The 12,320-nt window shown below is 40.1% G+C and overlaps 1 protein-coding gene across 6 annotated transcripts in view; it reads right to left on the bottom strand.

Moving 5' to 3' along the window:
* Positions 1–12,320, bottom strand: part of LOC126457236 (nuclear pore complex protein Nup93-like) — a 225,671-nt gene that overhangs the window by 110,913 nt on the left and 102,438 nt on the right. For all 6 annotated transcript variants that reach the window (XM_050093369.1, XM_050093373.1, XM_050093370.1 and 3 more), the window contains one exon: positions 8,240–8,377. In XM_050093369.1, the coding sequence (XP_049949326.1) occupies positions 8,240–8,377 (138 nt within the window). The remainder of the gene's footprint in view (positions 1–8,239; positions 8,378–12,320) is intronic.

Below are 12,320 nucleotides of genomic sequence, written 5' to 3'. Positions count from 1 at the left end.
TGGACAAGAAGAGAATAGAAGCTTTTGAAATGTCGTGCTACAGAAGAATGCTGAAGATTAGATGGGTAGATCACATAACTAATGAGGAGGTATTGAATAGAATTGGGGAGAAGAGGAGTTTGTGGCACAACTTGACAAGAAGAAGGGACCGGTTGGTAGGACATGTTCTGAGGCATCAAGGGGTCACAAATATAGCCTTGGAGGGCAGCATGGAGGGTAAAAATCGTAGAGGGAGTCCAAGAGATGGATACACTAAGCAGATTCAGAAGGATGTAGGTTGCAGTAAGTACTGGGAGATGAAGAATCTTGCACAGGATAGAGTAGCATGGAGAGCTGCATCCAACCAGTCTCAGGACTGAAGATCATAACAACAACAACAACAACAACATTGTGAACTGTACAACTGCTGCCAACCACCATGTAAAATAATGCTTAGAGGTGAATGTGTTACAAATAAATATTTTTCAATTGATACTTGTAAAATACTTGTTGTAATGTTTACCAACTATTGTACATGTGCAGATGAGTAAACCTGACAATTTATTGAATAACACAGAAAATAAACAACAGTGTACATTAAATGTGTCCTATCACAAAACCATTCAGAATAGGGCATATGTCCATACAAAATTTTTTGCTTCAAATGATCAATCCTGTTATACCCTCGAATATAGACCATTCCTCCTGGGACACATTGTATGTTATGAGAGGAAGATTAGTAAAATCAACAAATAATATACATAAAAGAAAGTAGCAAGGACTGATGAAAGAGGTCAGAAACAAATTATGTGGAAGGAAAGAGAATGGTGAAATTGAAGGAATGCTCGGGAGCGGGAGCGAGAGAAAGTATCTGGACACCTGGCTGAAAATGGTTACAAGTTCATGGTGCCCTCCATCGATAAGGCTGGAATTCAATATGGTGTTGGCCCACCCTTAGCCTTGATGACAGCTTTTACTCTCACAGGCATATATTCAATCAGGTACTGGAAGGTTTCTTGGGGAATGGCAGCCCATTATTCACGGTGTGCTGCTCCGAGGAGAGGTATCGATGTTGGTTGGTGGGGCCTGGCACAAAGTTGGCGTTCCAAAGCATTCCAAAGGTGTTCTGTAGATTTCAGGTAAGGACTCTGTGCAGGCCAGTCCATTACAGGGATGTTACTGTCGTGTAACCACTCTGCCACAGGCCGTGCATTATGAACAGGTGCTCGATTGTGTTAAAAGATGCAATGGTCATCCCCAAATTGCTCTTTAACAGTGGAAAGCAAGAAGGTGCTTAACCCTTTTAGTGCCAGACGTTTCTCAAAAGATCATGTTAAAAGAGCCATGCGATTTTACAGTAAAATGCAGACCTCTGCCATACTTGCAATAAAATCTAAACTAAAGCATAAAGGAATGTAATTTTTTTTTAATTTTTAGGGAATGCTGCTGGCTACAGTAATATGTGCAATACACATTGTCAAAGAACATATTTTCAGAGAAAAAAATTATTTTCATGATGGGGTTTATCGAAAAAAATTAAAACTTTGATTTCAGTTTACTCTGAGACCCATCAAATGATGTTATACTCAAAAATTTCAGGTATATATAGAATCTCTGTAGTTTCCTTAACAAAAACACCATAAAGGAATACAATTTTTTTTTTATTTCACTAAGGAAAAAATCAAAAAGAACATAACATTACAAAAAAAATCGTTTTGCTCTGAACGTGTTCTCAGTTCTTCAGTCATAAATAACTGACAAATGTGAGGTTGTAGTTATGACAACTACTTGCACACATGCTGACCAACACATGAAGGATGCAGTCCTTTCTTGCAACAAACACATACTGTTTGTGAACGCCGCTTCTTATCGTTCGTAGAACAAACACTACAGTAGCGTTCCTTTCTCCCTGGAAGAGTCTCTACACCATATACTGTTGGAGCAGGTACATTTATATCTATTGCACTTGTGGTTGCAATCCTTGCCTGAAACCACTGTTTAGAAAGTTTGCAAATGATTATGCTGTTAAACTTCAGCCATGTCAGTGGTTTGTCGCTGGGGTTTAGGCTTTCCTTATACAAAACATATGCATTCAGCAACATCCTGGCAATTATGCTGAACACTACCTTCTTCCACATCTTGACAGTCCTCCTCTCATCTAAATAGCAGTATGCCATCATATCAGATGAGTCAATGCCACCCATATACTTATTATATTCAAAAATAACATCTGGTTTCTTGACCGACTGTCTATTGCGAATTGTCTTTTCTGATGATGTAGCAGAGGATGATGTACTCACAAGGAGGACTGAATTTCTTTGTGATTTCTTCTGTCTGAAGCCACAGAGAAGTATAAAAGATTTCTTGAAAAACTTTAGCTGACCTACAGCATAATTCGACAGAAGACCACGTGGCAGGAATTTTTTGTTTCTTCTAATTGTTCCCGTTAGATAAGTGCCAACTGAATACAGCTTTTCTGCCAGAGGAATAGATGTAAAAAAGTTATCGCAAAACACATGGTAACCTTTTTGCATGTAGCTCCCAAGAGCTAGTAGTTTCATGACGACTACATATCCCAGGCCATTCTCTTTTATTTCGTTTTTGTCATCATCACTTTTTGCACCACGGTATGCATAAAATCCTAGGCAGTAATTTACGACTGAATCACACAGCATCCAAAATTTGACTCCCCATCTGTGATGATGTTTATTGGGAAGGTACTGGATTAGCTGTGAGTGCGCCTTTGTCCCAACAAGACTTTCATCGACACTCAGTTGCTGGTTTGGAGTGTAGTAGCGACGGAAAACATTGTTGGCAATATCCACCAACACTTGAAATTTGGCTGTTGGATCATATAATGGGTGACCAGGAGGGTGAAGTTTCGAATTGTCTACAAAATGGAAAAACCGCAGCAACAACTGAAACCTGTTGCGTGAAAACATTTGTGAAAACCACGGTGTCAACAGGTTTGCATCAGTTAACCAATAACTAAAAATCGTCGGTTTTTTTATCAGTCCCATATTCAAAATTACTGCTATAGCAAGCCCTCATTTCTGCTACAGTTGTTGGTTACCACTGTTTGATTCTCGAATTTGGCGATAAATGCATTGACTGAATCACCTGGTGAGTGTATCTGTTAGTCTCTGTCACCATAATCGTAAAAAGCTGCAGCGAGAAGAACAAATTGAAAAAATCAATTGGTGTGGCGTTTGCTGGTATATGTTTAGGGCCTGGTACTTCTGCATACACAAAGCTTGGAGGAAGTGGATTATCTGATGCCTCATCCATTACTTCAACAAAAGTATTTGCACTGCAATTTAGTTGTGTTTGGTCGTCGTCGTCGTCATTTGCTGACGCACAATTGTCACTTGAAGAAGAAAACGACGAGTCCTCTTCTCCACCTGACATCTCATAATCTGATTCACTTTCTGCAAATCCTGCAAATTCATCTTCACTTCCACTACTTATCATATTATTGTCTAAATCACTTGTATCGAACCGCAACTTCTTACTTGACGACGCCATGCTGCCGCGAAATAGTCGGTAAATAAACACCACCAGAGAAGTTTATTTTACTCGAAATATCACACTGACAATCGAAAAGAAGATTGATGTGCTGTGCCTTCGACCTTCCTTCTGCATCTTGGCTAGGAAATACTAACAACTTTGCCTTCAAGCGCGGAAAAAATGAATGAGAAGGCATCACGATCAGATCGTTACTGGCATTTTTCGCCGAAAATCTGGATCACGATCAGATCGTATTTGGCACTAAAAGGGTTAAAACATCAATCTGGCCTGTGCTGTGATAATACCACACAAAACAACAAGGGGTGCAAGATCCCCCTCAATGAAAAACACGACCACATCATAACACCATCGCGTCTGAATTTTACTGTTGGCACTACACACACTGGCAGATGACATTCACGGGGCATTCGCCTTGCCCTGTCATCAGATCTCCACATTGTGTACCGTGATTTGTCACTCCACACAACATTTTTCCACTGTTCAATTGTCCAAGGTTTATACTCCTTACACCAAGTGAGGCATCGTTTGGCTTTTACCGGCGTGATGTGTGGCTTACGGGCAGCCGCTCGACCACGAAATCCAAGTTCTCACACCTCTTGCCTAACTGCCATAGTACTTGCAGTGGACCCTGATGCAGTTTGGAATTCCTGTTTGATGGTCTGGACAGATGTCTGCTTACTACACATTACGACCCTCTTCAACTTCGACGGTCTCTGTCAGTCAACAGACGAGATTGGTCTGTACACTTTTGTGTTGTACGTGTCCCTTCACGTTTCCACTTCACTATCACATCGGAAACAGAGGACCCTAAGGACGTTTCGGAGTGTGGAAGTCTCACATACATGACACAAGTGACACCTGACCACGTTCGAAGTCTGTGAGTTCCACAGAGCACCCGATTCTGCTCTCTCACAATGTATCTAATGACTACTGAGGTTGCTGATATGGAGTACCTGGCAGTAGGTGGCAGCACAATGCACCTAATATGATAAACATGTGTTTTTCGGGGTGTCCAGATACATTTGATAACATAGAGAGAGAGAGAGAGAGAGAGAGAGAGAGAGAGAGAGAGAGAGAGAATGTAGGTGTTCGATAGTTTGGGTATTAGGACTTGTTCTAAAATATCATGGAACAAATGTGGCTTAAATATTTTCATCTTTACATGTAGAAAGTAAAATCATTGTTAACCCTTAACTACTATGGTCATTCACAGGAACACAATTACTATGGAGAGGTCTCACAGACCGCATTTTTCTATTTTATATATCAAACCAGAATTTTGCTAAATATATATAGTTTCTTGACTTCCAGTCATTCATTACACCTCTTAGAGGTGGCTTTTGTAGAAATTTTATTTTTTTAAAACACTGCGGTATTTTAAACACTTCGACAATTAAAACAAAGCGAAACCAGGAGTATATTTTTATTTTATGAGTTACGAAAATAACAGCAAATAGTTAGCTCTTTACTCACACATAGATTTTCATCAGAGGCATTATATTACAAATTGGCAATATAACTAGGTGGAAAAATCCGACATGACTTACGATAAATTGTGTGCGAAGTCAGCTTTCAGTTTACGACTCACTTTGCAATGTAGAGCGAATATTTCAGTCCATAAGTCTATGAATGGAGAAACTTTGCCACATTTAACTTCTAAAATTACAAGTAAAAACTAAATACTTATTCTCATGTGCCACTGAATCATACTTCAGTCAATTTCCATCTGCAAACACTTCACGCAGACCTTCCTGCAACACTCCAAACATATCGGAACACCACGCTGTTGACATGGATACCTTGTTTTCCTTTTCAGACGAGCAGGGCAAAAGGTGCACGTTTTTCGATTTTCGAATTCTTCTTTCAGTGTCTGAGGCTCATCTTGCGAGTGAAGACATCTGTCTCACATAACACACATTGCACAGAAGGCCCAGCTTTCCCCCCCATGGAGAAACAGTAGCATGCAATAAAAACGCGGCACGCAAACACTATGGTACGTCTGTGAGACCTCTCAAGGTTAATAATTACGAAACAAAGAGCAGCAACAGTGCAAGAATGCTGGCACATGTAGCTTGACAGCCAATAGGACGGTACATGGAAGAGTCCATTTGGCTTTGCAGGGGTGTGAGAAATTTCTCGACAAAAAAATTAGTAGCGGCCTGAGAGACGGTCGATAGTAGTTAAGGGTTAAAGTTTAGTCCACTCTGAGTGTTCTTCATTTAAAAAGAATCATGCAACAATGAAGCACTATAAATTCACAAGAATGCAAGATGTATGTGTATTGTTGGCAATTAAAGTGTAAAGTTATATCGAAGAGAATCTGAAAGAAACATTTCTCTGCTAGCTAGAATTATTTCCTTTCACTTCAATAAAGCAACTTATCTGGTGCCCTGTCAGAGTCCAATTCCTGGATATGTTGGGGGCTGTATGAACAACAAGGGAAGGGGTATGACGACTCATGATGTTTCAACAGCCACTGACAGCTTTTCCTGTTAATTAGAAAGCAGGGTCACAGTGTTCAGATCTCTCCAGACTACATCCCAGATCTATTCTAAAAGTTTATAGTTAAAAAGTGGTTTTTGGACACAAGAAAGTATTCTTCTGTCTACAGAATATTCTTAATGACAATTCTGCAATGGCTGGGTGGTATACAGTCTTGCTGAACATGAGTGTCCACAGCAGGAGGCTAAATCTGCCTGTGATAAAAGATGGCAGATAGAACACTGGCCCTATTTTCTCTGTTATGAGGATGCCACCAGTACTTAACTCTAAGAGGTGGATCTTGGCATCTTGTAACTATTGGTCAAAACATTTACAATTAACAATAGTATTACTAACTTTTAGAACAGTCCTATGTCAGGGAGGAAAATGAGATTGGTTGGAAAAGGTTAGAGAGGGGGAAAGGATGGAGTGAGGGGGGACAGGTCACTATTGGTCTGTATAGGAATATGTAGTCCTAGAACTGGGAGTACATTATAGCCTGTTTTCTTTTAAATGTTTCTATTGTTAGTACAAGGGTAATCCCAAAAGTATAGTCTCCTATTTTTTTATAAGTACAGAACTCTTCTTGTGTGGCAGTTGGTCACACTGTTATGAAGAGTGCTTCACGTGCTGTGTGTAAACATGCATACTCCAAGCTGAGGCACTCAGTCTTGGCTTGGCAGCCATCGAGAATGGGAGCTCCCGTTGGATGTTACCACCAAGTGCAAATTGCGCACAGTTATTCAGTTTTTGAACGCAAAGGGCACTGCACCGATTGAAATCCATCACCAACTTACGGAAGTGTATGGTGAGTCAAGTATGAATGTCAAAAATGTTCTTAAGTGGTGTAGAGAGTTTCCAGCTGGTCGGACCGAAATTCACGACGAACAAAGGAGCAGGACACCATCAATTGCTGAGGGGACAGTGTTGAAGGTTGAGCAAAGCATGCGTGAAGATTGCAGGATCTCCCTGGATGATCTCTGCAAGTTGGTTCCTGAGGTTTCCTGAAGCACCGCTCACAGAATTTTAACGGAAACATTGAACTACCGGAAAGTGTGTGCAAGATGGGTGCCACGCATGCTGACTGAGGACCACATGCGGCAACAAGTTGATGCTTCCAGCACATTTCTTCACTGCCTTGCAGCCGAACAGGACAACTTTCTGGACTCCATTGTCACGGATGACAAAACCTAGGCACACCACTTTACACACAAAAAGAGGTTCAGAACTTTCTAAACAGCATGGCGGCGAGCTGGTGTGACATGGGCATACAAAACTGCCATACCGTCTACAAAAATGCATAGACAGAAATGGTGATTATGTCGAAAAATAGCTAAATGTTCAAGCTGTAAACTGATGTAAACCATTGTAGAAATAAACAGGTCTATGTACTTATAAAAAAATAGGAGACCTTACTTTTGGGATTACCCTTGTATTTTGAGTTGTATCTAATGAATATAAGTACTGGCAGTCTTCTCATCTCTCTGTAATTTTAATTATTTTCTAAACCGAATTTTTGTTATACAAAAGCTTAAATATGGCTGGAGTGTCCTGTAACCAAACAACACTGGATTATCAGAGAACAGGGATCAGATATACAGAAGACTGCGGATGGTCACAGATTAATTCAACTTATGATGAGAGTGATGCACTAAGTTACAAATTCTGTATTTGAGAAAATTCAAAGAAACTAATTATTCTTAATTTATCACGTAAAATTTTAAGAGAACAGAAAGAATGTCCCACCCAAGGTATTGTGAAGTTATAACATCGGGAACAATAGGCAATAACTCTTTCCATTGTTCACAGTTGAATGCAGCAGGAATAGCCCCAAAACAGTGCAACTGTGACAATCCTCTGACACAAGCCAACAATGAATGGGGAACTAAAGCGTCTCCTACTCATCCTGGTCAGTATGTGTCCCCTGATCTGGGGTTCTGAGTGACTCTTCTGTAACACTTTCCACTTCCTATACCTTACCAGTCCTTTTCCTTCATCCTTCTTCCTTTCCCTCCAACCACTCTGCCATATGAAGGAGCAAATGGCTCATTTCCAAATCTTTAGTGTGTTTTCCTCCTACAGCCATTTGGTGAGTAGATTTTTTCATCTGTCCACATCATATTTTCAAATGTTAATGTATAAATAGTTATTTCAAATCATAATAAACTAATAAATTATATAAATTTTTCTGCAAATAACAATGAAGATCCTGTATATTACAGTTTCACTACCTTTAATTCTAGAAACTTACTTTTTATAAAAGTCTGGACTCTTTTTAATTTGTCGCTGATAATTGAATCTGAAGTAGGAGTCAACTCTGCTACTGCGTCTTCCTTCTGGTGTTCTAATCACTTCTTCCAGAATAGAGCAGAATTCCTCAAGTGCCGGGCTGAAAGATATTTTTTCTCAGCTGTTTCATTAAAATAACAAATCAAATGTCTTCAAACAAAATTAAATGCTTTAATTACTACCTGACTGTATTAATTTGATGTCACATAAGCCATGCAAATACACTGCCTGACAAAAAGTAAGGCATCATCCAGAAGTGAAGGAGGAACTAAAATGAAACTTCATGGGTTCAGAGGGTGTGTGGTATTATAGCAGTGATTACAAAACTGAGTCAAACTGACACTTAAATTGGCGGAATGGAATTTCACCTCCCACTGGCCTGATTGTATGCACTGACTGATTTAGCTGGGAAGGGTGTCATACAGCTGTTGTACCCTCTCCTGAGGTAAGCTAGCTCACAGATTTTGTAACTGGTCCTTGAAGCCCTTGATACTAGCACTGAGATGAAGTTGTCATCTGAGATGGTCCCATAAAAGGTCTACTGGAAACAGATCCGGGGATCTCGCTGCCCAAGGGAGTACCTTAATACAACACAGATAGTTCAAAGACACACTTACGATGTGAGGCTAACCATTGTCTTGTAGAAAAATGGCACCATGATACTGTCGCATGAGAGGTAACATTTGAGTACACAAGACATCCATCATATACTGTTGTACCATCACATCACTACCAGCTGTGCCCTGAAGACATACCTCATGAATCCCTACACTGTTAACCCAGGAGTAACACCACTGATGCTCTTCAAAACACACGAAGTATGAGGTTGTCATCATTCTCACCAATAATGGTCACCTGGGGTAGTGTAGAACCACGATTCATCACATTGTGACATCTATCATCATCAATCCACGATTCTCAGTCACAGCACCACTCCAATCCAGCCACTTTGTGTAGTAGAATTAATAGCAGCCTACACATGGGGTGGTACATTCTTTAGTCTGGCTGCTGGTGCAGGATGACACATTGGGAGCATGAAATCCATTATTTGTTTTCACGTGGCAAACACACATACAAATGGGATACAATGTGATCAGCGTACTGTATGGTGATCCTCCCTTGTGGTGGTCAGGTGTGGTCAATCACAATTTTTATGAAAAAGATACCTGCCCTCATGCTCTGGTGCAATTCAACATTGGGCCATTGCACGATTTGACCAGCTAGCCAAACAGAGAAAGTGGTCCTTTCAAACTCTGTCAGATGATTGTAACACTACCTCACATGAGAGAGATATCCATGTCTTTCATAGTGATCACTCAACACCCTACACTGACCACACCCCTTTTATATCACACCATGCCTGGCAACAACACTAAACACAAACTACACTACTGCACCCTTGCAGCCATTCTGTCATGGGACTACAACTCTAATCATTTAAATACGTGATATGCCATTGGTATGTATGTATGTATGTATGTATATAAAGTTATATTGGCAGCCAACCATGTCTTCTGGGCATTTCGCTATTTTTGTCAGGCAGTGTATATTGCTTACTGAAAACATTTCATGCATTTCTGTTGATATGGATTGAGAATGTCCATTCACCAAATAACAGGAAGTTCAGGTTGAATGCTGAATGTACAATTATTTCATATAACGTGATGTGCATGCCACAGCCTACCTTTGCTTTTAAAAAGTAATGCGAGTTAAACACATGTAAAAGAGGCTTAAGGAAGACTGAAAAGTAGAAGTAATAGAAACTGCAACAACACTGTTCAATATGCAGTTACAAGCAACTTCTCAAGTGTGGTCATCAATGAACAAATATGTGATGCTATGACAATTAGGGGTAAAGCAGGAGTAGGTTTAATAATGAATAGGAAAATAGGAATGCGGGTAAGCTACTACAAACAGCATAGTGAACGCATTATTGTGGCCAAGATAGATACGAAGCCCACACCTACTACAGTAGTACAAGTTTATATGCCAACTGGCTCTGCAGATGACGAAGAAATTGAAGAAATGTATGATGAAATAAAAGAAATTATTCAGATTGTGAAGGGTGATGAAAATTTAATAGTCATGGGTGACTGGAATTCGAGTGTAGGAAAAGGGAGAGAAGGAAACGTAGTAGGTGAATATGGATTGGGGCTAAGAAATGAAAAAGGAAGCCGCCTGGTAGAATTTTGCACAGAGCACAACTTAATCATAGCTAACACTTGGTTCAAGAATCATGAAAGAAGGTTGTATACCTGGAAGAAGCCTGGAGACACTCACAGGTTTCAGATAGATTATATAATGGTAAGACAGAGATTTAGGAACAAGGTTTTAAAATGTAAGACATTTCCATGGGCAGATGTGGACTCTGACCACAATCTATTGGTTATGAACTGTAGATTAAAACTGAAGAAACTGCAAAAGGGTGGGAATTTAAGGAGATGGGACCTGGATAAACTGACTAAAACAGAGGTTGTACAGAGTTTCAAGGAGAGCATAAGGGAACAATTGACAGGAATGGGGGGAAAAAATACAGTAGAAGAAGAATGGGTAGCTTTGAGGGATGAAGTAGTGAAGGCAGCAGAGGATCAAGTAGGTAAAAAGACGAGGGCTAGTAGAAATCCTTGGGTAACAGAAGAAATATTGAATTTAATTCATGAAAGGAGAAAATACAAAAATGCAGTAAACGAAGCAGGCAAAAAGGAATACAAACGTCTCAAAAATGAGATCGACAGGAAGTGCAAAATGGCTAAGCAGGGATGGCTAGAGGACAAATGTAAGGATGTTGAGGATTATCTCACTAGGGGTAACATAGATACTGCCTACAGGAAAATTAAAGAGACCTTTGGAGATAAGAGAACCCCTTGTATGAATATCAAGAGCTCAGATGGAAACCCAGTTCTAAGCAAAGAAGGGAAAGCAGAAAGGTCGAAGGAGTATATAGAGGGTCTATACAAGGGCGATGTACTTGAGGACAATATTATGGAAATGTAAGAGGATGTAGATGAAGATGAAATGGGAGATACGATACTGCATGAAGAGTTTGACAGAGCACTGAAAGACCCGAGTCGAAACAAGGCCCCCGGAGTAGACAACATTCCATTGGAACTACTGATGGCCTTGGGAGAGCCAGTCCTGACAAAACTCTACCATCTGGTGAGCAAGATGTATGAAACAGGCGAAATACCCTCAGACTTCAAGAAGAATATAATTCCAATCCCAAAGAAAGCAGGTGTTGACAAATGTGAAAAATCACCAAACTATCAGTTTAATAAGTCACAGCTGCAAAATACTAACGCGAATTCTTCACAGACGAATGGAAAAACTAGTAGAAGCTGACCTCGGTGAAGATCAGTTTGGATTCCGTAGAAATGTTGGAACACCTGAGGCAATACCGACCCTACGACTTATCTTAGAAGCTAGATTAAAGAAGGGCAAACCTACGTTTCTAGCATTTGTAGACTTAGAGAAAGCTTTTGACAATGTTGACTGGAATACTCTCTTTCAAATTCTGAAGGTGGCAGGGGTAAAATACAGGGAGTGAAACGCTATTTACAATTTGTACAGAAACCAGATGGCAGTGATAAGAGTCGAGGGACATGAAAGGGAAGCAGTGGTCGGGAAGGGAGTGAGACAGGGTTGTAGTCTCTCCCCGATGTTGTTCAATCTGTATATTGAGCAAGCAGTGAAGTAAACAAAAGAAAAATTCGGAGTAGGTATTAAAATCCATGGAGAAGAAATAAAAACTTTGAGGTTCGCCGATGACATTGTCATTCTGTCAGAGACAGCAAAGGACTTGGAAGAGCAGTTGAATGGAATAGATAGTGTCTTGAAGGGAGGATATAAGATGAAAATCAACAAAAGCAAAACAAGGATAATGGAATGTAGTCGAATTAAGTCGGGTGATGCTGAGGGAATTAGATTAGGAAATGAGACACTTAAAGTAGTAAAGGAGTTTTGCTATTTGGGGAGCAAAATAACTGGACGATAAATAGTTTAGACAAGAAGAGAATAGAAGCTTTCGAAATGTGGTGCTACAGAAG

The sequence above is a fragment of the Schistocerca serialis genome, chromosome 2, assembly GCF_023864345.2.
Source record: "Schistocerca serialis cubense isolate TAMUIC-IGC-003099 chromosome 2, iqSchSeri2.2, whole genome shotgun sequence".
Classification (NCBI taxonomy): domain Eukaryota; kingdom Metazoa; phylum Arthropoda; class Insecta; order Orthoptera; family Acrididae; genus Schistocerca; species Schistocerca serialis.
The sequence above is the reverse complement of the archived record's forward strand: the minus strand, read 5'-3'. Positions and strand labels throughout refer to the sequence as shown.